The following is a 24,216-nucleotide window of genomic DNA, read 5'->3' on the forward strand; positions in this document are numbered from 1 at the left end:
TATATTAAAGTGTATTAACTAGAAAAACATATTTCCAATGTTAGTAAACCTACAATATAAATATATATATATATATATATATATATATATATATATATATATATATATTTATATTGTCATATTATAAAATAGTAAAAACAACTACCCCTTTAATCAATGAAATTTTTTATAATTATTTTTAGTTCATATTGTTTTATTTATTTAACTTTATTTTATGATTATTTTTTAGTTAATACTGTTTTATTTATTTAATTTTATGCATAAGTAAGTAAAGTGACAGAAAAGATAGAAGTATGAATATTTAGTTATCCAAATGGTTGGTACAGAAATGAGTAGAACAAGTATTAATAGTAGATAGTAGTATATCATTCGGTGTTTGTCTGGTATTAGCTGTTTGGAGGGAAGGGACAGGGAAAAGGGCGGGGCTGGAATGTCTTTTTAGTTGTTTTAGGGTTTAAACAGTAAGCCAGGGTGTGAATAGTATTGCCCATGTTTGTGACCAAAAAATTATAATTGGCAAGATCCAAAAATAAAGAAGAGAGAGAAGCAAGAGAATAGAAAATAGAAAAAGAAAAAAATTGGCGTTGATTTGTTTTTCCTTTCAACGAAAGTCCGAACCGAACACGACAGGTTCAAGCTATAGCAGTACCCAAAACCCTAGCTAATCTCAGTAGTGAGTAAGTGAAACGCACTGTGTTTGTAGGACTTGAAGCGTGGCTGCATTAGATTATCCGATTCCGAGCTTACAATTTCTTTCGGATCTTTGCAATGGAGGAGTCATTGCAATCTCTCGTTTCCCTCTCCGAATTGGTTTCCACTTCCTCCACTAACCAACGTGTTCGGATATTCCGTCGCGAAATTCCTTCGTTCTTGAGTTCCTATGCCTCAGGTCAGCACCGAAACCATCACGCCAATGCGCCATTTCCATTTCACACTGCCCAAACTCAATTCACCATTTCCATTTCCTCTAAACGGCGATCGTTTTATCGCGAACGCTGCTTTCTTTCTTTCTCAGTTCTTGCTTAATCAGTCATGAAGGTCTGAATGCGCGATTTGTTTGTTGTTCGACCTTATCAGTTTGGTCTATTTTGCAGAAATGTCAACCGAGCTCGCTTCGCTACTTACCGATATAGTGTTCCGAACGGTTGCGATTTACGATGATCTTAGATCGAGGAAAGCGGTCGATGAAGTGATTGTGAGAGCGTTAGGGGAAGAGGTGTTTATGAAGACCTTCGCAGGAGCTCTAGTTCAGAATATGGAAAAGCAATCCAAGTCTCAATCTCATGTTGGATGCTATAGACTTCTCAGTTGGTCGTGTTTACTTCTGAGCAAGAGCCAGTTCGCCGCGCTTTCCAAGAATGCTTTGTGTAGAGTGGCTGCGGCGCAAGCTTCTTTGCTTAGTTTAGTCTTGCAAAGGTCTTTTCGTGAGGGAAGGGCTTGCAGGAAAAAATTTTTCCATTTGTTTTCCCAGGTTCAGCCCAACTGTCGTTTCTTTTATTTTATTATTAATAATAATAGCAATATCCTCAATTTTATGCTTGAGTTTAAGAAATGGTAGCTGTACAATATGTTTTACAAAAAGATTGTACGATAATGAGAGAGAGAAGATACAGAATTGACGAGGGACTCTACTGTCAGTGAAAAAAAATATTATTGTATAAATTGACGTACGACTCACTATAAATGACAACTTATAGAATTTTGACTTCCTCCTTTGCAGTTTCAATATATATAAGAAATTATATTGTAATTTATATGTTTATGCTTTTCAGTCACTTAATATCTATAAAGTCTACATGGAAGAGCTGAGAAATGGACGAATTCCTTTCAAGGATTGTCCTGAATTATTAATGTTCTTGCTGGAGTTCTCATTTCAATCTCCCTCTTTAGTTGTGGAATTCAAGGTGAGTGAGTGTATGCAACTTTTCTTGTTTATACTTTGCATTGGGTTGATTTTAACCTTATAGGGTCTGATGTAGTTTTTTGCTCCTTACAGCCAACGTTTCTTGATATATATGTTAGTGCGATACTGAGTGCAAAAGAAAAGCCTGGAAAGAGTCTTACCGAGGCATTTCGTGTTCTTTATTTGCAAATGTCACATGAAGATTTTCAAAATATTGTTGTACCATCTTCTGTTAAAATGCTAAAACGCAATCCGGAGATTGTGTTGGAGTCTGTTGGCATTCTTTTGAAGTCTGTTAACCTTGATCTGAGTAAATATGCAGCTGAAATTCTTTCAGTAGTATTAGCACAAGTTCGGCATGCTGATGAAGGGAGGAGGGATGGGGCACTGTCTATAGTCAGGAGTCTGAGCCAAAAATCTAGTAATCCAGATGCATTGGACACAATGTTCAATGCTATCAAAGCTGTTATTAAAGGTATTAAATTGCCTTATGCTTGTATATTTGGCTGGTTATGATGCCACTTAGACCATTTGGTGATGTGGGGGTTATCTTGATTTTTGGTTGACAATGTAAATGGTGCTTTTGTAATATATTTGACCACAAATTTCATTCCAACAGGCTCAGAAGGAAGGCTTACTTTTCCATACCAGAGAGTAGGGATGGTAAATGCAATACAAGAATTGTCTAATGCACCAGATGGAAAATACCTTATCAGTCTGTCTCGTACAGTATGCGATTTTCTTCTATCATACTACAAGGAAGATGGTAAAAGTTCTAATATTCCTTTGAATTTTGAATCTGTTTATGTATATTTTTCTTTACTAAGTTGGTGTTATACTTTTTTATTCAATGATAAAATAAAATATTATTAGAGAGGAAAGAGATAAAGTACATATGGAGGAAGGGGATCAGATATCCTCGTAATGAAATATCGGGGATCAGATAAAGTACATATTAGGGAAGGGGATAAAAATGTGAAGTGCTGTTTAATCTCTTTGTTCTTTTTTAAATGCTGATACTTCAGAAAAATATTCCTTCCTATTTATATGATTAACGTTAATTATATCTTCCTACCCAAATTTTAATGAACTTAACTAATTTGTATTTATTATGAATTAGAAATGATAAAAGGGTCAATAGGGAACTTCATAACTTTATGAGGAACTGCGAAGGATATTATTTTTTTGGTTCCTGAGCAAAAGCCTTAAAAGTCACTTAAAATAGTAATATAGAAGAAGTAATATTTACTTAAAACTGTTTTTTGCAATTTGTTTTTAACAGCTTACTTTATTATTTTAGAAAATTTCTGAGTTCTCTTTTAATTTGAAAGATCTTTTTTTCGTGGAAAAATCCCTAGCAAAAGGGTCATATGATTATTTATTGCAGACTCATACTCCACATTTAATTGACAGGAAATGAGGAGGTTAAAATTGTGATTTTGTCAGCCATAGCTTCTTGGGCAGTTAGATCAACAGATGCCATTCAAGAGAGTTTGATTTCCTTTTTTGTTTCTGGCCTCAAAGAGAAGGAAACGTTAAGAAAGTGTTTTCTGCGCAGTCTACATACTATTTCCAAAAACGAAGATGCTATCTTAAAGGTGACCTGTTCCTTTGATTTGTTATAATTGCTTCTCAATTTATCTTGTGCTCGAACTTGACTCACTCATGTTTCAATTAAGTATATTTCAGATGTTACCGTTGTTTGGTGCTCTTGTCCAACTTGTTAAAACTGGCTATACTAAGGCAGTGCAACGTTTAGATGGCATGTACGCATTGTTACTAGTTGCAAAGATAGCTGCTGTTGATATTAAAGCTGGTTTGTATTAGTAGAAATCTTTATATTTTTAAAATTGAAGTACTGGTGTTCTGTTTTTACTTTTTTATTTTTTTTTGCCAAAATTTTTCATTTGTTCTGCTGTGTTCTACTTGCCTAGAGGAAGCATTGGTAAAAGAAAAGATATGGACTCTGATATCACAAAATGAATCTTCGGTTGTGCCAATTTCTATGGTGATTACTCAACTGAAATTTGTTTTATAGCATTACACAGGATTTATTCTACATATCTAAAAATTTGCTCTGCAGGCTTCAAAGCTATCAATTGAGGATAGCATGGCATGTGTATATCTTCTTGAAGTGCTTCTTGTGGAACATTTACAGCGGTAAATTTTATTAGAATGCCAAAAAGGTGTCTATAGTTTACGTCTTTATTGTTGTATGCTTTATTTTGCTTTGTTTTCTTCATCCTGCAGTACACTATCCAACTTCTCTGTCAGATTGTTGTTACAGGTAAAACATTTTGCATTTTATCAGATTCCTATATATTTTAAGTTGACTCATTTATTGTTAACTTAGTGCAGTTACTGGTTTTTTTTATATGCCATCCGAGGTGGGATATTCGAAGAACGACATATAATGTTACTAGGAAGATTATCACGGCTGCTCCTAAGTTATCTGAAGATCTATTCTTGGAATTTTCAAAGTACCTTTCTTTGATTGGAGAAAAACATTTAGCCTTAAAAATAAGGTAAATAGCTTATTGTATACTGATATGCATATTTATTAGTTAAATTAGTCAGCTGGACTTAGATGTGGTTATTTCAGTAAGGTATCTCTTCAAACGAATAGTTGCATATTTTGCTATTAGATTTGGTCTTACAGTAAGCTCTTACAATTTCTCTTATCCAGAAGTCATAAATTGTCTGGAAAGTTCCTCTTCAAATTCTCCTTTGGGAATTTTGCTGCTTGTCTAAATTATTAGTAGTCACACGACTGAATAATGCTTTTTTATAAGATTGGTAACAGTTGTTAGTATCTTTAGTTTTCCTTCTGGAAAAACTGGTGCCTAATGTGTTTGGAGTAATTTTTTCCACAATCTAGTAAATAATGCTTGTGTCTATCTTGTAGGTCTTATTGGCCAAGAGGCTTACAACAATCTATTTTGGAGTTCAATTTTTGTTATTAAGTGTTCTTTTCCAGACAACTTGTCAGTTCTCACTATCTATTATAGAAGATATCAAACATGGTCCTAGTGTTGTATAGCATTTCAATCATAGTCTTGTAGTTCTGCTCCCGTCAATCTCAATCTTTGCCACTCTGCTTTTAAACTCTTAATACTGCTTTTAAACTCTTAATATTTGAATTTGCAGTGATACTGATATTTCTTTGGACCCTCAAGTTTCGTCTGTTCCATCTGTTGAGGTGTTGGTTAAGGCTCTGCTTATGATGTCACCACCAGCTCTGAAACATGCTCCAGATTCATTTGTCAGAATATTACTTTGCTCACATCATCCATGTGTAGTTGGTAGTGCAAAAAGAGATGTGGTGTGGAAGGTAGCTTTTCTTCATACTTTTGTGTTGTCCTATACAATTTGCACTTAATGATTTAATCTCTAATAAAGACCAACTAGTATAAACTTGGCAGTCTAGAAACCTGGCAACATGCGCATGTGATCACTTAATAACCTAATCTATCCGACCTGTGCTGCAATATAATTGAAATGTGTATTGATTATGGTAGGATCTATTTGGAAAATTATGACAGGTTCCATGCATGTGGACACTGGTCAATTAGTTTATTTTTTGGCAATTGGTCTATCTCTCTTTCAAATTATTGTTAATCCATTAGTACTTGAATTTCGATAACCAAATAAAAGGGAAAAGTGCATGTATATGTATTATTGTTATAATTATAGAAAAAAGAAGCTGAACCTATATATTATATTAGGAACATTTTTATTTATTCCCATATCATATCTTTGTCATTGGAGAATATGAAATTTCCTTTATTTATTTTATTGATTCCTGTTCTGTTAATATAAATAAAGCACCTGTGTTTTCTAAACAGCACACTCTTTCAACTTAATGTTTATCTTTTTCGTAGAGTTTAACATGATATCTAGACCCTCTTTTAAAACTGTGTCAGCTAGATGTTGGGAACATTTTCATCTAAATTATATAATAAAGAAATCTATATTATATATGTATTATTAGGAACAGTTTTATTTATTCCTGTATCTTATCTTTTTTGTTAGTATTGGATATAAAATCTCCTTTATATATTGTATTCATTCCTTTTTAAATACTCGTGCTGTCTTAAAAATTAGCTCAATGTTTCCCTTTTTCCTAGAGTTCAATGTGATATCTAGAGCTTATTTCAAAATCATGTTGGCCTCATTTTGAGAACATTTTTATTTGAATTATATAATTTAGAATATCTCGATTATAATTGAATTATTAGAAACACTTTTATATATTCTCGTATTATGTCGTTGTTATAAGAGGATATTAGATAGGGTGAATAGTTGGTTAATATAGTTGAGCACATGTTTTGCTTTGTAAATTTAAAATCATTAGTTGTTCCTTTAAGGTTAATTGCATATTAACATTAATTTTCTCTTTAAAAATATGATAGTTATTAAAGATCAAGCATGCTCTTAACTATATTAATTATCAGAGTTCAAATGAAAAAACAAAATTAAAGTTGTACTAAGATTGTAGTTTTTTTCTTATTGTACTAAAATTGAAATATGTCAATGCCTGTACTTAACCAAATATTTAGTCCTCTATTTATTGTACTAAACCAAGTTTAATAAAGAGGCCATTTAAAATGTTTCATAAACAATGAAGTTCGTCTTTTATAAGCTTATTACAATAAATACAAATAATTATGGGATACTTAATCCCTACTTACTTGTTATGAGATGCTTATAAATCATAATGTAATTGTTTGATACAGTAAAAACCATGTATGAGATTAATCTTCCGTGTGTTTATACATAGGGTTCTCTATTTATAATAGAATAAATATGCACTAAACCCAAAATACAAATAAAGAATAATAACAAACTAATTAAAGATAAAAGATCAAGAGAAGATAAAAATAATATATTTAACACTCCTTCTCAAGTTGAAACATACAAATTATATGTACCAAGCTTGTTATTAATGTAATCAATAAAGACTTAAAATAATAGTTTTTGCACTCGAGTGACACCAGATTGTTAATAATTTCCGAAGACGGCATAGATGACGAAATACCAACTTAGAAGACTCTTCCTGAGCTACAAATTTGAGAGGTTGTCCCATGTAAATCTTTTATTGCAAATAGCTGTTGAGGAATGTGCACTTGAGTGACACCGAATTTTTAATGATTTGCGAAGACAACATATAAGACAAAATACCAACCTAGAAGACTCCCTCTGAGCTACAAATATGAGAGGTTGTTTCATGTAAATCTCTTATTGCAAATCGTTGTTGAGGAATGAATTATTGGCATTCAGTAGATAAAGAGACTATTGTTGAAGAGTCACCATGGCTATAAGACATAATTGATGCCAGCACTTCTGGTTCAAATATAGTGCCGATTTTTCTGGGACAAAGACGGAGCTAGTGTATGAGGGACAAAGATGTGGCCGGTTCATTTGGGACAGATGTAGCCATTGCATCTATGAGATATATGAGAGCATTAAGACAATTGATGAGGCAAATGCGCCTTGCACATAAACGGGAGTTGTAATTTATCTCGGACATAGATTGGGCTAGTGCATCTGGGACTTTGGTAGGGTTAGTTGATTTGAAAGGTGGCTAATGTAAGGTATGCCGATGAAGTCAGTGGTAGCTAATAATACAAATATGAGCCTGCTTCAATCCAGATTAGCACAATGAAAAAAGTGACAACGCCAGAAAGGAGATGTAGTGCTAGAGGTAATTGATTGGACTTCAATTTTTTTGATTTTGGGGACTGAATAGTGAATTAATGACAGAAGAGATCGATGAGTATAATTGCACTTTGATACTGTGTTGAAAGTGAGAAAAATAGATGCAAGAGTTGTTAAAGACTGTGTATGGATTGCACAATGAGTTTATTTTATATTAGTTGATAACGATAAATAGAAATAATTATAAGAAATGATTTCTATATACGATATGTCTATAAATCATGAGTCTGGTGCTAATAAGATATCCCTATAATTATAAAAATCCTAGTTAAATAATATGGAAACAAATAGTAAAAATATAAGAGAAGAATAAAACCCAAGTGATCAGCTATCATATTATAAATATAATAATATCATCACATTATTGAAATAGAAAACGTATTCCTTATATTTTTAGCAATACATGTTTCGAGGTATTTATTTACATGTGTCTTTTTTTTTTTCTCTTTTGATTGGTTAGCTAACCTGTTTAATTTTTTTTTACAGAGACTCTGCAAGTGTCTGCAAGCACATGGTTTTGTTGTCATTGATATTGTTTCGGCTAACGTGGGGAATTTCTTAAAGGTAATCTACAAATCTTTTGCGCTTTCTTTTATATTGGTAAAGTAGCTGCTGTGTGATTTATGTATTCATAAGGGATGATTATATTAAATATCTAAATTTTCTTTTCACTATGTTACATATTATTGCAAAATCAGTGATGTAACTGCTACATTTGGGTGTGTATTTGCATAGGTACCATGACCAAAATTTCAATTTGTTGAATCTAGTTTTGGGTCTGATCATATTATTAAATTCAGATCGGACCAGACCGCACTGATTGGTCCAAAATGGTTAAATGGGAAACTGGACCCATAGTTGGTTTGATCACAAGAATATGCCTGAACCGGGTACTGAACTGTGGTTGAATAGGAAACCAGTGACTTGTAGGTTATCTACATGTCTTCATTTTCTGTGGTTGCTGCACCAACAGCCATGCCAACATGTTCTTGAGGCCTCTGCACACAGTCTGCAGCATGCCTCCCACTGTCTGCACACCCTTCTATGTGATGGTTGCAGCACTAATTGCGATGTACAAGGAAATTGAAAATTTAAAATCTAATTTATGCTTGGGAGAAATGCTCCAACTGATGACCAAATGATATTGAGTGTAGTAAAACCCTAACACTAAGATATCTTTTTGGTAATGTTAGAAATAAATATTGAGTTGAAGAGGGGGTGAATTGATCTTTTAAAGATTTTTGCAAATGGATGATTTTTTTTTAAATCTAGACATCCTTTAAAGAAAAACGAATTTCAGTCACTAGAAATGTCAACATTAATGTTCTTTAACTTTCCAAAAGCATGCGATTTGGATTCAATTCAGATATAACTTCTAGGAGATAAGGAAAGAAGATAAAACAAAAGAATTTATATTGGTTCTCTGTCACAAGAAAGCTATATTTAGTTGCCTCATCACCCTCATTAGACTGATCTACAAAATTTAATGTCTTAGTAGAAACCCTTAAGTAAGATAAAAGGAAAAACAACATAAAAAGAACAAGATTTTCGGCCTTACTAGATCTCCTAGACCTACTTATGAAACCCTATACGTAATACTGTCGAAGCCATTGAATCAGTTGCACAAATCCAGAAGTGTTTTTCCCACTTTTAGTGCTTATTACAAGGTTTAGAAAATGTTTTAGGACATTTTCAGATTGATTACCCAAATATAGCTCGAGATAGCCCAGTTCCTTGATATGCAACTTTGGATCCATTAGCTACATTATCCTATTGAGGAAGTTTTGGTGAAGAAATGAACGAGAATGAAAAACTTTGATTAAAAATGTGACCTGAGACACTTGACTCTATCAACCATGGATCATAACCTTTCAAAGATTGAGAAATGCATGCAGTTGAAACACTGGCCATTGATGAAGATTGAGCTTGACTGTTTGATTTTTCAAAGTTAAACCTCATACTTTTGGTACTGCTCATAAAAAAAAACTTGGAATTTGATTTTTATTTTTGTTTAAGACACATGGATGCCTAGTTAGGAAGGCCAGACAATGAGTAGCAATTTTCTTGAGTATGACGTAATCTCTTATAGTACGTACGTTGAAGACATCCACTTCAACCACCACATGCTAGGTTGCTTCAATCTCCATCTCTTTCATGAGGTGCTACCATTGTTGAAGTTTCAACTACTTCAGCTAAAATTTCGTCTTTCATTGAGGTAGGCACGTGAAATAATTTGATGACCAACTAGAATTGTTCGGGATATGAATGCAAAATTCTCAAAATCAGGATCATGTATAACTTATGAAGCTTTTTGTTGACATCTTCTAATGAGTTAGTCATGAGGAATATTTTTAATCCATCTACAATAGCCTGAGCTATTGTTACATTTAAGAGCATTTTATGGTTGCTCAAAGATCTCTTTGAGGGAGACTGCTCTTTTGGTTGCATCAACGAGACGCTGAATATCATTGGCAAAGATATCTTAAGCCTTTTTCAAAAAGTAGATCATGTCTTGAAAGGTCTGAGTATCTCTAATGCATTGGGCTCAATTGATTGCCACAGAACATAACTGGAAATCAAGCTTTTGGCACTGAGATGGAAAAAGCACTAGCATCCTTTTGCAAATGGTCATTGTTAGGGGCTGGAAAGTGTATGAGAGAAGGAGGTATAGGAGAGAGAGAGAAGGGGACCGAATGGTAGAAGACAGGGACTGAACGGTAGAAAGCGGGGAGCAAGCTGGCCGAACGGTAGACAACAGGGAGCGACTAGGCTGAACGGTGGAAGGTGGGGAGCGAGCTGGCCGAATGGTAGAAGGCGGGGAGCGAGTTGGCCGGACGGTAGAAGGTGGGGAGCAAGCTGGTCAAACGGTAGACAACATGTCTCGACCAGGCCAAATGGTGGAAGGCAGGGAGCGAGCTGGCCGAGCTGTTGGAAACAGCGAGGAAGCATCCTAACTATCGTAGCGGTTAGGTAGGAAACTAATTAGTTTAATGAGGGTGATATTCTGAGAGGATATTTAGCAAAAGATAATTAGAGTGAACAAGGCCATATCTTAGTATAATATTCGATATAAGTTAATTATAGTAAATAAGGCTAAATATATTCGGTATATGATAATTATAGCAAATAGGGTTATTTTCTAAGACAATACTCAGTACAAGTTGGGCGGAAAATAATTAGTATAAATAAAGAGAGAGTTTAAGGTTAAAGATATGTTTTTGATTTGTGAGTTTTGTGAAGGAGGTTATACTCCAGAATAATTGACAGAGGTTATGCTCCCAATTATTGTTCGTTTTCTTTGATTCAGTTATTTCTATCAATAAAGGAGTTTTTATTCATTCTTCATCTACTGTTTATTATCTGTGAGAGTGTGAGGAATTGTGCTGGTTACGTTGCCCACTCGGTCACGTAACAGTCATGATATCCTTGACCAAGGAACCACAATTGTACTGAAGTGGACCTATATAAGTAATTCTTCCAATTGAGTTTTGTGGTTGCAATAGTAGGAGTACCCGAAAATGTAAAAACAGGGCCAGTGGAGGCAATCTCAAAGATAGGGCAGCATAATGGAAACCAAAACAGAGATGCATAGTGGAAAATGTGTGACCAAATATACTTAACAACTCCAAGTACATTGCAACAAAGAATCAAGATCAAGAATAGGATCAGTGAATGTTTGAGTCTTAGGAGGTCACATGACATCAGGGGGACGTGTGGTCTTCACATGTTTGGCCAGACTGGGGAATTCGTCGTTGCTGGTTGAGACAGACCTGATCTGGTACTTGCCAAGAGAAAGGTGGAAATTGACAATAAAGGATGATGGCTTACGGTGATGAGTATACTGGGTGGGCCATCCATTGCTAAGATGACTAAGACCTCATGTTTGTCAGAGAAAAAGGACAGTGATGGGCGGACAACTGGCTGAGAGTAGTGCTAGACTGTATTTGACATAAAATTCCCTTGGGAGAAGGCCAACAATTAATGAGTATATTCTCCACTCATATATATGTATCTATGTATGTATTCATAGATTAGTACAAGTATATCTCAGAGGAAGGCTACAGCCTATGTTCCTTATTCTAAAGCTCACTGCACCCGAAAAAGCGATAGAGTATTACCTATTTCAACACAACTCATACAACATTGCTTTGTTAAAACTTTTGTTGTCCTCCTCAGTCTCTAATGGGTTTTGCATTCATTGTTCCAAGCTCTATAATAGTTTTATTTATTTATTTATTTATTTATTGTGACTGGGTATTATCAACAATAGTAGCTTTGTTCATCCATCATGAACATGTCTTTAATACAAGCACTTGGTTTTCTTGTGTAATTTATGTAGTATGATCTAAAACTTGCCACCTATTATTTGAGAAGAAACATCGATTGGCCAGTGGAATCGGCTGTATGCTTTATATTGTAATCATTTACTTGTGTTAAGTTAACTTAAAGTTGAGAGAAATTTCAATTTGCCCTCTGTAGTCCATTTGTTTGTGTTAGTTCATATCTGTGTATAGTTTTCTCTGCTAGCTGTTTGATGTCATGTACAACGGATCTCCTTGAAAAGGTTAACCATCTTCTACTAACAAAGAAATGATATATTGCTTTTCAGGTCTTATTGGGACCAATGGGCTTGAAGAGTGCTAATTCTTTAGAACAACAGGCAGCAGTATTGTTGCTTTCAAGCTTGATGTCTATAGTCCCCGGAGATACATATGTGGAGTTTGAAAAGGTAGACATTATTTTTATATAGTTTAGTTGGATCTGGATTCTGTTGTCTTTCAAGATTGTGATTTTTATTTATATATTCTAACTATTATTGCTGATAACTTTACTACACCATGTAATACCAGTACTTGCTAAATATTCCTGAGCGGTTTGCGCATGATACACTTTCTGAGAAAGACATTCAGGTATTTACATGATGCAGTTTATACTGTCTATTGATTGATATTTTACATGATCTGTGCTATGTTTTCCTTTTTTGTGATTACTTCTTTTAATTTTATTTACTCTGGACAAATACGATGTGATACTTTTCTGGGTTTCAGATCTTTCATACACCTGAAGGAACACTTTCAACTGAGCAAGGGGTTTATGTTGCTGAATCTGTTAGTGCAAAAAACACAAAACAAGCAAAGGGCCGCTTCCGGATGTATGATGACGAAGATGAAGTGGTACATTTTAATTTCTTCCTTTTTCATTGCTCCATTCCTGATATTTAGTTAGTTATACTCTCCTGTTCTTTTAATCAGGATCATACCCGTTCTAACCATTCAGTGAAGAGAGATCTACCTAGTAGAGAAGCTGCTGGTGCAGGGAAAAAGGATACCGGGAAGGCAGCAAAGAAGGCTGGCAGTGGCAAGTGTTGCACTTCTATTGCTCTAAGTTTGTAGCTTTCATATTTGAAATTCACTCGGTCTGGCTTTTTTTTTACTGTTCGTATTTTTTTAGACAAAGGAAAAACTGCGAAGGAAGAAGCAAGGGAATTGCTACTTAAGGAGGAGGCTTCTGTACGAGACAGAGTTGATGGGATACAGAAAAATCTGTCTCTGATGCTAAGAACTCTTGGAGATATGGCAATAGCTAATTCAGTTTTTGCTCATAGTAGGCTGCCTTCAATGGTAATGGCGCCTGCTACTCTGTTACAATATATTTGATGGTTTTTGAATTAACTGCAATCACTCTGAATTGAAAATGTTAGGTATGATGCCCATCTAGGAACATGTCTATAGTACTCCTTGCATGATTTGAGAAATCTTCCCTCCTTGACTTAGCTTTCCTCGCTTGTCATGTTTTTAAAGTTGTTGGGTTACTCATTACTGTCACCTTCACATCTCAAATGTGTTATCCTAGGCGAGTGGTGTGTTATGATACTTTATCATCTAAGAGTATGGACAAAGTATGCCATATAAAACTTGTACAATACTACCCTTTTGAGCTCATATTTTGCATTGATTTTGATCCAATCCATTTCCAATATTGCGCTCTTCATTTTTAGTAAATTTTAATTGCTCTTTTCCAGAATCTTGTAGTTTCTAATTTATTGAGACTCTGCAGTTTATTAATTAATATATATCCCTTTATTTTAAATATTATATTATTATATGTGGTTGTGATTCTTGCTCTAAATTTTGTCAGGTCAAGTTTGTTGAACCATTAATGCGATCTCCTATTGTAAGTGACGAGGCTTTTGAAACCATGGTTAAACTAGCTAGGTGCACTGCTCCCCCTCTATGTGATTGGGCCCTGGACATTTCCACTGCTTTGCGTTTAATTGTGACTGATGAAGTTCATCTTCTGTTGGATCGAGTTCCATCGGTTGCTGAAGAAGAAGTCAATGAAAGGCCATTTCGTGGCCTTTTTGAGCGAATTTTAGACGGCCTATCTATTTCTTGTAAATCAGGAGCACTTCCTGTAGATTCTTTTTCTTTTGTATTCCCAGTAAGCAATTATACTTTGAAATGAATATTAATCAGTGTTCCAAGGCTTCTATGTTCCTAACTCCAGTTTTTCTTTTTTTCCTTTCCAGATAATTGAGCGTATTCTTCTGTGCTCAAAGAAAACAAAATTTCATGATGACGTGCTTCGCATATTATATTTACACCTTGATCCACATCTACCTCTTCCTAGGATTCGAATGTTATCGGTACTTTGCTCGACATTTCATGCTTTGTTTTGTATTCTTCTATATATTTTTTTACATAATGTCTGATCAGTATTCTTTAGGTACTTTACCATGTGCTTGGTGTTGTTCCATCCTATCAAGCATCAATAGGACCTGCACTAAATGAGTTGAGCCTTGGTTTGCAACCTGCTGAAGTTGCTGCTGTATGTATGCCTGAATCTATTTGCATTGTGCAGTTGTCTTTTTACAGTGCTTATGTTATCTCTCCATTTCTAATTTTACAGGCACTTTATGGAGTTTATGCAAAAGATGTTCATGTAAGAATGGCTTGCTTGAATTCTGTAAAATGTATTCCTGCAGTTGCTAATCGATCTCTACCTGAAAGCATTGAGGTTTCAACTAGTATATGGATAGCTCTACATGATCCTGAGAAGGTTTGAAAATTTCTGCCTGGGAACTTATGGCTCAAGTTTGATTATTGTTTTCTTTTATTGTATTGATATTGAATTTCGCCTTTTACCTTTTTATGTGGGTCTCTTGTGTATTCTTAGGGCTTAAAGCACTGTCTTGTGCTTCCTTTTGCATTTAGACGATTATAAAATTGAATTAAAAGGGTTTAAATCTGAAAAACTTACATACTGTGTTGTGTGTAAATTAGGCCCTCTTGAAGGGAAAACAAAATGGTAGAATATTAAATCAACAGTTGAAGTCATCTGATGATTGCTTCCAAACTTGAAATTGGGGATTGGTAATACGTGAATGTGAAGGTTTTAGTGAGAAAAGATTGATTTTTCACTCAGCTATAAAATATGTGTGTAACAAAAGTTAAACAGATACACTGTGATAGCAAGAGTGCAGACTGTTGCACCTGCCGAAATTACTACAGCATCAAAAGAAAATGGCAGTGCCCTACAAGACACATAACATAAAATACATATATTTATGTAGCAGTGATGTAGGTTAAGTTAGATAGATTTATTAGTTCAATCTTTTCAAGTAATTTTTTAAGTTATTTTCTTATAGGTGACTAGATCTTGTGGTTTTGGTTTGGTTTGGTTCTTGTTAGTATCATGAGGCTATTAGTGTAATGGCACCTCATCAATAGCGATCATGAAACAGCCCTTAAATTTACGAAATCAATAATCCAATGATTAGAAGCAGCATAAGATATATCCTCAGTATAAGTTTCTGTACTCTGGATTCTCAATGGAGTTTAAAGTTACCTATAGAATCTATATTTATAGACCCCAGGTGTTTATAACTCGACCTACTGGATCTCTAAATGGCTGAACTTATATATTTGACTGACTTGGACTGCCTTTAATTTTGTCTGTATTTTAAAATCATCCTTTTAGGAGTTTTTGCCTTCTTCTCTGTTACTTCAAAAAGTCAAGAAGGCAATCCTTGCAATATTTAATTTAAGTTCTCACTCACGAATGGATACCTCTCCTAATATTCTTTTTGTAGTTTTGTGCCTGTGAAATTCATGTGCATAAAATTTGTCAATCGAAATCTGAATTTCAATTTTAATTTTGGAAAACAATATACAAATTAGTATACATGGTGTTGAGTTTTTATCCATGGAGTTTATTTTCAAATTTGTTTCTTCAATAAAAGTCTTTGTTTACTTTATTCCAAAGTTGTGAGTAGAGGATGGCAGAATGCCAAAATTCCACCATATAAACATGTACATGACATTATGGCTTGTGCCACCATCACAGCGGCCCTCCCTTTGCAAATTGCAATGAAGTTATAAAAGCACCTCGTTGTAGAATTACGTTATGGCAGCACTAGGAAGGCTACTAGTTAACAAAATTGATTTATTCCCTTCTTATAAAATAGAATCAGTATATTGATGAAGATGAGTCCTCCTATTCCTTCCACATGACATGTTTTTACCATTATTAGCAATGGAAATATATTATTTTTCCTTTGATTTTTTTTAAAAGCTTTTGACCTGAATTTAAAATACCAGTGCAATGCCCATGAATCTTCCTAGTTAACTAGTTGATATATTTGGTAATTTCTCCTGTGGCCTAACTGTCTAGCTGTTCAAAATAATTTGGGTTAAATACTTGAACATTAAAATTCTCAACTGGCACTTGGAGAAGGCTTTTTGGTTCCGCGTCAAATAAAAAACGTTCTGATAATTATACCAGCTCCTGTTTGCAGGTCATGAACTGAAATACTGGCCTATATTATGCTTTAGTTATGTTCTGGTTATGAATTATTTTCATTGCAGTACAACAGGGTTTTCATTTTCTTAGTATTGCTACAGTAGCTTTGGTCAATATTGCTTAGTAATTTTGTACTATTTTCTACTTGTGAAATTTTTATTTGGTTTTTAACTACTTTATTTTGAATGACAGTTAATTTACTTTTTTCAACATTTCAGTCAGTTGCGCAAGTGGCAGAAGACATATGGGATCATTATGGGTTTGAATTTGGAACTGATTTTTCAGGGCTTTACAAAGCACTCTCTCACATTAACTACAATGTTCGTGTGGCAGCTGCGGAAGCATTGGCTGCTGCCTTGGATGAGCATCCAGATTCTATACAAGTATGTTTGATTCATAATTTTCACTTTATTGCTGTTTCTTTTGTCTCATTATTTACTGATAATTTTCAGGAGTCCCTTTCCACTTTATTTTCGTTGTATATTCGTGACATGGGTGCTGGAGATGACAATGTTGATGCTGGTTGGCTTGGTAGGCAAGGAATAGCTTTAGCATTACATTCTGCTGCTGATGTTTTGAGAACAAAAGACTTGCCTGTTGTCATGACATTTCTAATATCAAGGGCTCTGGTAACTTTTACAATCGTTTATATTTTTAATTTTGTTATAATCCTGAAACTGAAACCTATTTTCCTGCTGAATTCTCTTTTTTGGAGTCAACATCTTGATGTGAATTAATATAGCTTTGTAAGCTAAAACAGATCTTTTTTTTTCTGTTGCGATAATCTACAATTGTTAACTGGTTAATACTTGATATTACTTGTTATCTTCATTAATTTTTTGTGAAATTGTGCGTGTTTGGTGCAATTGTTTTGCCTTAGCAGGTTTATTTATCTATAATTATTTTATTGGGGGTGAATGTATGATGGACCACAGTTTGATTTAAGGTTCATTGAATGCATATCAGTGAATTAAGGATTCACCCCCAGCCAAGAAGGGCTTTGGTGGTCTGGTTGCTTTGGATGTATCTAGCAAGGTTATAATTATTTATCAAAATGGAATTTTAATGGGGTGTTAAAAAACTCAATCATGGATGATATCTGTGATAGCAATCTTTCCCTAGGTGATGATAACGCTGTAGGATTTTAGATTACGAAATGAAACATAGGGTCACACTTGTGTATTGGCCAGTACTACAGGGATTGTCCAAATTTATGTGTTTCCAACATTTTGTGAATTGTGACTTCAATTGCTTACAGTAGCATTCCAAATTTGTGCTGGAGTTCAGGAAGATGGCTTACAAATTTGGTCCTGAAACACTATTACGATTCAGGCCTGCAGAACTTTTTGAGGTGTTGGGTTGTTGCCAGTTAACATGCATTCGAAAAATAAGAGTAGATGAAAGGCAACAGGGAATACAGAGAAAGGTGAAGACGAAGATTAAGAAAACAATCCTAAACCCACTTCATGTGTTGTTGTGCAAAACGCATACTTAGAAAAAGTAGAGAGAAAATGGGCCCTGTGTCTATTCAATTAGTGGATAAAAACAGGGAGTGAATCTGTTAATTATGCGTGGAGGTTGCTGTCTTGTAATAGGACTAGAACTAGCAAATAGTGCGTAATAAAATCCACAAATGCAGGAAGCTATTGTGGTCACTCTGTTAGCCATTATGGCCGGCTGTCTGTTTTCACTCCCATACCTCGTACCAAATTGTACTTCAGTCATGGAACGTATTGAAGGGGTGAACAATATGCTCCTCCTACCACATTATTTAATTCTTCTTGAAAATTAAGGATAGGATCTCACTGCCTAAAAAGGTTGATGGACCACTAAACGAACACGGGGCATGGACATCAAACAAGGCTCTGGAAAAACCTGAATATTGTAAGCTTAAGGGCATATTCAACTGAAGTGCAGTAAGTGCCTTGTCTGAAAATAAAATGGAACAATTTAAAATAAAAGTTTTTTTAATTTTTTATACTCAGAAAGTGGAGAGGTTAAAATTTCAAATAAATGAAAATGTTGTGGCAACCTGATGTACTCCTTTGATGGTAGTGTGTTTTGTATTGTACATGGTAAATTTTTGCGAAGAGTATTTATCTGACAGTATCCAGTGACAGTTGACTTTTTGGATTGATTTGCTTTGCAGGCTGATCCAAATGCTGATGTTAGAGGTAGAATGATTAATGCTGGTATATTGATCATTGATAAAAATGGAAAGGATAATGTCTCGTTGTTATTTCCCATCTTTGAGAACTACTTGAACAAAACAGTGAGTTCCTCTTATTATTTTTGGAGATTCACCTCCTGGACACTCATTCTTTTGTTCATTCCTTGCGCAGTAGATGGCCACTTTAAACATGTATAAGGGGAGTTATATGTGATGCTTGATTAATAAATTCTCCCCCAATTTCTTAGGCTCCAGACGAAGAAAAATATGATTTGGTTCGTGAGGGTGTGGTTATCTTTACTGGAGCTCTGGCCAAGCACTTGGCAAAGGTTAGTATTAAAGCTTGTTCTTTGTTCCCAATTTTACATAGCTAGTTGAATTTAAAATCTGTTACTATTTTCATTCCTTTTTGAGCAGGACGATCCCAAGGTTCATGCTGTTGTGGACAAGTTGTTGGATGTTTTAAATACTCCTTCAGAAGCAGTTCAACGGGCTGTCTCTGCCTGCTTATCTCCATTAATGCAATCAAAACAAGTATGCAAGAGCATTCTTACATTTAATATCTGATCCTTTCACTTCTGGTCTAGTGGAATATTACTAGAGTGATCTATTGGAAGGAGTTTAATATCTTTCGGTATTAAATAAACACAGGCCAAAAAACCTCTTGCTTGCATATTTATGCTTGATTTCTTACCCCACTTGTTTATTAGAATGATAGTATGGAATATTGACACAAGCAATAGGTCCAGTATGAACCATTTTCAGTGATAACACAAATTCTTGTTTCTATTCCACAATTGGATTAATTCCATGATATGCTATTACAATTTAGCACTCATTTCTTTTGATATGCTATTTTTATGAAGGAAAAGGACTGTGATTAGCATCACTTTTACTTATATTGTAACAAAAGATTTCTTTTTTATGTGGAAAAAGGCCATATCAGTAATTATGATTTTACTTCTGCACAACTCCATGAATTCTTTTTCATGCACAGCAAAAATCTTTTAGATCATTTAATAAGTTTGTTTTCTTATTACTAGTATAAACGGAATATTGTTTTCACTGCTAAAATATTGATTTCTACACACTTAGTTGTTTGGGAGTAATTCATTTAGTTGAAAGTTCAAGGTTTTACTGTCATGTAAGCTTGTCTATGCCTCACCTGAACATAATTTCATTTTTGGCTCTTAAGGTTAATGCTGTCTTACGTTTTGATGTTTTCTGCATTTTCTCAAGTGATTTCTTTTGTTGTTTGATACTACAACCACTAGGATGATGCAGCTGCTCTTGTTAAGAGGTTGATGGATCAAATGATGAAAAGTGAAAAATATGGAGAACGCCGTGGAGCTGCTTTTGGACTTGCTGGGTTGGTTAAGGGATTTGGCATTTCCTGCTTGAAAAAGTACAGCATTGTGATTACACTTCAAGATAGTCTTGCTGAGAGGTTGGAGAGTTTACTGTTACATCTTTATTTTTAACACACTGCATATCATTCAATTTATGGAATTGGAAAAAATAATTGTATGTCACTTTTGACCATTAAAATGTGAAAATGGAGTCTACCATTATTTTTTATGTTAATTTATTTAAACTGTAGGAACTCTGCGAAATCCCGTGAAGGAGCCTTACTTGGATTTGAGTGCCTTTGTGAAACACTGGGCAGAATTTTTGAACCGTAAGCTGCTGAATATTTCTTCACTATTATTTTTAAATTTATATTTAGTCTTTTTTTATTGTTTCTCAATAATTTTGTTCAGGTACGTGATTCAAATGTTACCATTACTTTTGGTTTCGTTCTCTGATCAAGTTGTTGCGGTTCGGGAAGCAGCTGAATGTGCTGCTCGTGCAATGATGTCTCAACTTAGTGCTCAAGGAGTGAAGCTTGTTCTTCCATCGCTTTTGAAGGTGATAAACATTGATTATCATTATGGTTTGCGAGGCATACTTTGATGTCTTGTGATGCTTTGATGTTATACTCCCGTAATGCTCCTCTTTAGATTCAAATTCTTGACTTGATGTAATTGATTGATATTAACTATGTGAAATGTTTGTCTTCCTCTTCCCCTTTTGATTTTAAACAATATATCAATAAGAATGCTTTGTCATAACGAAACTGTTGGTTTTTCCTGTGAATTAAAGAACATTCTGTACTAATCTTTTATTTGTGGAGTGAGTGATTAGATGACTGCAATCGCCACGTACTTACTGGAAATGGTTCTACCTCTTGCCAAATTCCATGCTTCTATAGTTGTGAATACACTGAATTTTTTTCTCAGTTTCTCTAATTTTAGTTTCTGAATAGGCTTTAATGCCTGTTGCATCTTATAAACTGAAGAGTAAATTAGTGACATTTTCCCAAAATTTTATTATCCAACTTTTCTTAATGTGGTTTGAGTTTTCAATTTGAACGGGAATTTATGTTTGCTTCCTACCTACTTATAGACATTTATTGTGCTTCTACATCAATGAAATTTTGCATAGCTAATCTATTTTCTCAGGGTCTTGAAGATAAAGCTTGGAGGACAAAACAAAGTAGTGTACAACTTCTTGGTGCTATGGCTTACTGTGCTCCTCAACAGTTGTCTCAGTGTCTCCCTAAGATTGTTCCCAAATTGACTGAGGTATGACATAAAGGAAACACTACATTTTGAGTTCTAAATTCCTTTTAAGCTATAGATTGTGTTCATCAACCCATCTTGCTGTTTGAAGGTTTTGACTGATACACATCCTAAAGTCCAGTCAGCTGGGCAAATGGCCCTTCAACAGGTTTGATTTGAGTTATGAGCTATATTATATCCACTTGATTCCTGTTGCTGTGATTTTTGTTTTTAATTTTCATGTTTTCTATTTGTTGAGGTTGGGAGTGTGATAAAGAATCCAGAAATATCTGCTCTTGTCCCTACTCTACTTAAAGGACTCAGTGATCCAAATGAGCATACAAAATATTCCCTTGATATTCTTCTCCAAGTAAGGTTTATGAAATTTACCTTGTTCAATTTTTTCAGTTTTATGCTTAGTTACCTAAATTTTTATTGTTTGGTTGCAGACAACCTTTGTTAATTCAATTGATGCGCCTTCACTTGCATTATTAGTACCAATAGTACATCGAGGGTTGAGGGAACGTAGTGCTGACACCAAAAAGAGGGCAGCCCAAATAGTTGGAAACATGTGTTCCTTGGTTACAGAACCGAAGGATATGATTCCATATATAGGATTGCTACTTCCTGAAGTAAAAAAGGTACTTTTTGCATATTGTTGCTCTTACTTTTGTTACATTGGTCTTGGTTTCTTATCATTTTGTGCATATATTACAAGAGCAGGTGCTTGTGGATCCTATACCTGAGGTTCGGTCAGTTGCTGCTAGAGCCATTGGATCCCTTATAGGAGGAATGGGTGAAGAAAATTTCCCGGATCTTGTCCCGTGGTTGTTTGACACATTAAAGTCTGATAATAGTAATGTTGAACGCTCTGGAGCAGCACAAGGGCTGAGCGAGGTCAAAATTTTCCTTTTAATACGTTTTACGTTTTAAGGCCTTTGGAATTTCATTAAGATTCACTTTTTTTCTAATTTAGTATGGCCGAGTTGAAAAACATGAACTTTTTTAAGTGGCGGACAAATCTTGTGAAAAGGGAGAGTACAATTTTGAATAAATAAATATGTAGAAGGGTAATAATAAACAAAAGGATTATTTATTTTGATTAGTAAAATTGTTATAGAAGATTTGTGGAGTTAGATGACCTGGGTATTTAGAGCAGAACTGGAAAGTGACAAGAATCAGGCAATGACATATTGGTTATAACGTAGTGAGAATAGTACTTCTTTTCTCTGTAATTGTTTGCTTTTGAAGTGTTAGTTTCAAGTTTTCCATCTTGCTTATCTGTTAGATGTTTGTTTCTGTCATTGTACAGTTGATTATTTAGATCTGATTTTTAAACATGCATGCATAGTATAAATACTGCCTCCTTAAACCCCATTCAGTTGTGATGAATTCATTATTATTTTTCAGTTGTAATAAATAATATCTTTTCATTTCACTGATTTGAACTTGTTATCAGAGCTCTTTGATTCCCGGTAGTTAGATCTGTTCTTTGTGTATGTATACATTGTATAAATACTGCCACTTCAAACCACATTCAAGTGTGATTATTATTTTTACCAATCAATAAATTATATTTATTTTTCTAAATTCAACATGGTATTTATTAAGGAGATCACTGATACTGTATTGTTATTTTGACTTGTACATTTACAGGTCTTAGCTGCTCTTGGTATTGAGTACTTTGAGCATGTACTTCCTGACATTATTCGAAATTGCTCCCATCCGAAGGCACCTGTACGAGATGGATACTTGACTCTGTTCAAGGTAAAATAGGTCACATTTAGAAAATTAGAAGTTTATTTATTGAGTTCATTTAATCATTTTTGCAAAATGTTCCTGTAGTACTTGCCACGGTCGTTAGGAGTCCAGTTTCAAAACTATCTGCCCCAGGTGCTTCCTGCTATCCTAGATGGTAAGAAATTATCTTTTGTTGGCCAATTTATGTGTTATCATTTATATTTTTTCGATTGTTCTCTAGATTAGCTGTTTACTTTTTTTCAATGTTTTATAGGCCTGGCTGATGAAAATGAATCTGTTCGAGATGCTGCACTGGGGGCTGGCCATGTTCTTGTCGAGCATTATGCAACAACGTATGTTCTATTTGTTATATTGTTGCTTTTATGTGTTCGTGGTCTCTTTCCTTAGTTTTATTTCAATTTCTCAGCTCAATAATTTCTAATAATAATTTTTTTTCCTACAGTTCTCTACCCCTTCTCCTTCCTGCTGTTGAGGATGGCATTTTTAATGACAGTTGGCGAATTCGACAGAGCTCAGTCGAGCTGTTGGGTGATCTATTATTCAAAGTATGTGTTAGTCATCCTAGAGCAACCCTTTCACAGAGTTTGATTTGACCTTTTGGTGAACTTATTCATTTCAGGTTGCTGGAACTTCTGGTAAAGCTTTACTTGAGGGTGGCAGTGATGATGAAGGTTCTAGTACAGAGGCACATGGTCGTGCCATCATTGAAGTTCTAGGGCGTGATAAGCGTAATGAAGTACTTGCTGCATTGTATATGGTCCGAGCTGATGTCAGTCTGTCAGTGCGTCAGGTAACAACTTATATGTTTGCTCTTTTTGTCAATATAGTTTGTTATTTTTATGTACATAAGTTCAACAAACATAAGGAGAAAAATGTTTCTTTTCACTTTTCAGGCTGCATTACACGTGTGGAAAACTATTGTGGCAAATACCCCCAAGACTCTAAGGGAAATTATGCCAGTTCTGATGGACACTTTGATTACGTCCCTTGCATCACCATCATCTGAAAGGCGGCAGGTCTGAGTTTGACACTTGTGTCTGTCAATCTATTTTCTCTGTAGCTTATAGAAATTACATATTCCTATTGCTAATGCAGGTTGCTGGACGCTCACTGGGTGAGCTTGTCAGGAAGCTTGGTGAACGGGTACTTCCCTTGATAATTCCAATCTTATCCCAGGGCCTAGGCGATCCTAACAGTAGCAGAAGACAGGTTAGAATAGTTTCTGTCATTGGGATCTTTCTTTCCTCCTAATAAACAAGGTT

General features: G+C 34.7%; 1 protein-coding gene across 2 annotated transcripts in view; it reads left to right on the forward strand.

The window, feature by feature from the left end:
• The first annotated feature begins 523 nt into the window (after window positions 1-523).
• The window catches only part of LOC106754103 (protein ILITYHIA), a 32,508-nt gene continuing 8,815 nt past the window's right edge, over window positions 524-24,216 (forward strand). Inside the window, exons 1-42 of one of the 2 annotated variants that reach the window (XR_002666880.1) lie at window positions 524-889; window positions 1,095-1,471; window positions 1,773-1,904; window positions 1,997-2,378; window positions 2,523-2,669; window positions 3,317-3,501; window positions 3,593-3,719; window positions 3,838-3,911; window positions 3,987-4,063; window positions 4,154-4,190; window positions 4,262-4,428; window positions 5,051-5,234; window positions 8,108-8,185; window positions 12,231-12,350; window positions 12,472-12,531; window positions 12,670-12,795; window positions 12,874-12,979; window positions 13,073-13,242; window positions 13,760-14,062; window positions 14,151-14,267; window positions 14,348-14,449; window positions 14,531-14,680; window positions 16,642-16,806; window positions 16,876-17,052; window positions 18,573-18,695; window positions 18,842-18,922; window positions 19,011-19,127; window positions 19,868-20,040; window positions 20,194-20,271; window positions 20,354-20,501; window positions 21,095-21,217; window positions 21,306-21,362; window positions 21,453-21,563; window positions 21,643-21,834; window positions 21,917-22,090; window positions 22,850-22,960; window positions 23,039-23,108; window positions 23,208-23,286; window positions 23,397-23,499; window positions 23,574-23,744; window positions 23,848-23,970; window positions 24,050-24,163. Coding sequence is in view for 1 of the 2 variants with exons in the window: in XM_014636055.2 (XP_014491541.1) it covers window positions 769-889; window positions 1,095-1,471; window positions 1,773-1,904; window positions 1,997-2,378; window positions 2,523-2,669; window positions 3,317-3,501; window positions 3,593-3,719; window positions 3,838-3,911; window positions 3,987-4,063; window positions 4,154-4,190; window positions 4,262-4,428; window positions 5,051-5,234; window positions 8,108-8,185; window positions 12,231-12,350; window positions 12,472-12,531; window positions 12,670-12,795; window positions 12,874-12,979; window positions 13,073-13,242; window positions 13,760-14,062; window positions 14,151-14,267; window positions 14,348-14,449; window positions 14,531-14,680; window positions 16,642-16,806; window positions 16,876-17,052; window positions 18,573-18,695; window positions 18,842-18,922; window positions 19,011-19,127; window positions 19,868-20,040; window positions 20,194-20,271; window positions 20,354-20,501; window positions 21,095-21,217; window positions 21,306-21,362; window positions 21,453-21,563; window positions 21,643-21,834; window positions 21,917-22,090; window positions 22,850-22,960; window positions 23,039-23,108; window positions 23,208-23,286; window positions 23,397-23,499; window positions 23,574-23,744; window positions 23,848-23,970; window positions 24,050-24,163 (5,832 nt within the window). In the remaining variant the exon portion in view is untranslated. The remainder of the gene's footprint in view (window positions 890-1,094; window positions 1,472-1,772; window positions 1,905-1,996; window positions 2,379-2,522; window positions 2,670-3,316; window positions 3,502-3,592; window positions 3,720-3,837; window positions 3,912-3,986; window positions 4,064-4,153; window positions 4,191-4,261; window positions 4,429-5,050; window positions 5,235-8,107; window positions 8,186-12,230; window positions 12,351-12,471; window positions 12,532-12,669; window positions 12,796-12,873; window positions 12,980-13,072; window positions 13,243-13,759; window positions 14,063-14,150; window positions 14,268-14,347; window positions 14,450-14,530; window positions 14,681-16,641; window positions 16,807-16,875; window positions 17,053-18,572; window positions 18,696-18,841; window positions 18,923-19,010; window positions 19,128-19,867; window positions 20,041-20,193; window positions 20,272-20,353; window positions 20,502-21,094; window positions 21,218-21,305; window positions 21,363-21,452; window positions 21,564-21,642; window positions 21,835-21,916; window positions 22,091-22,849; window positions 22,961-23,038; window positions 23,109-23,207; window positions 23,287-23,396; window positions 23,500-23,573; window positions 23,745-23,847; window positions 23,971-24,049; window positions 24,164-24,216) is intronic. The other variant, XM_014636055.2, reaches the window with a different exon arrangement.

The sequence above is a fragment of the Vigna radiata genome, unplaced genomic scaffold (genome assembly GCF_000741045.1).
Source record: "Vigna radiata var. radiata cultivar VC1973A unplaced genomic scaffold, Vradiata_ver6 scaffold_83, whole genome shotgun sequence".
Lineage (NCBI taxonomy): Eukaryota > Viridiplantae > Streptophyta > Magnoliopsida > Fabales > Fabaceae > Vigna > Vigna radiata.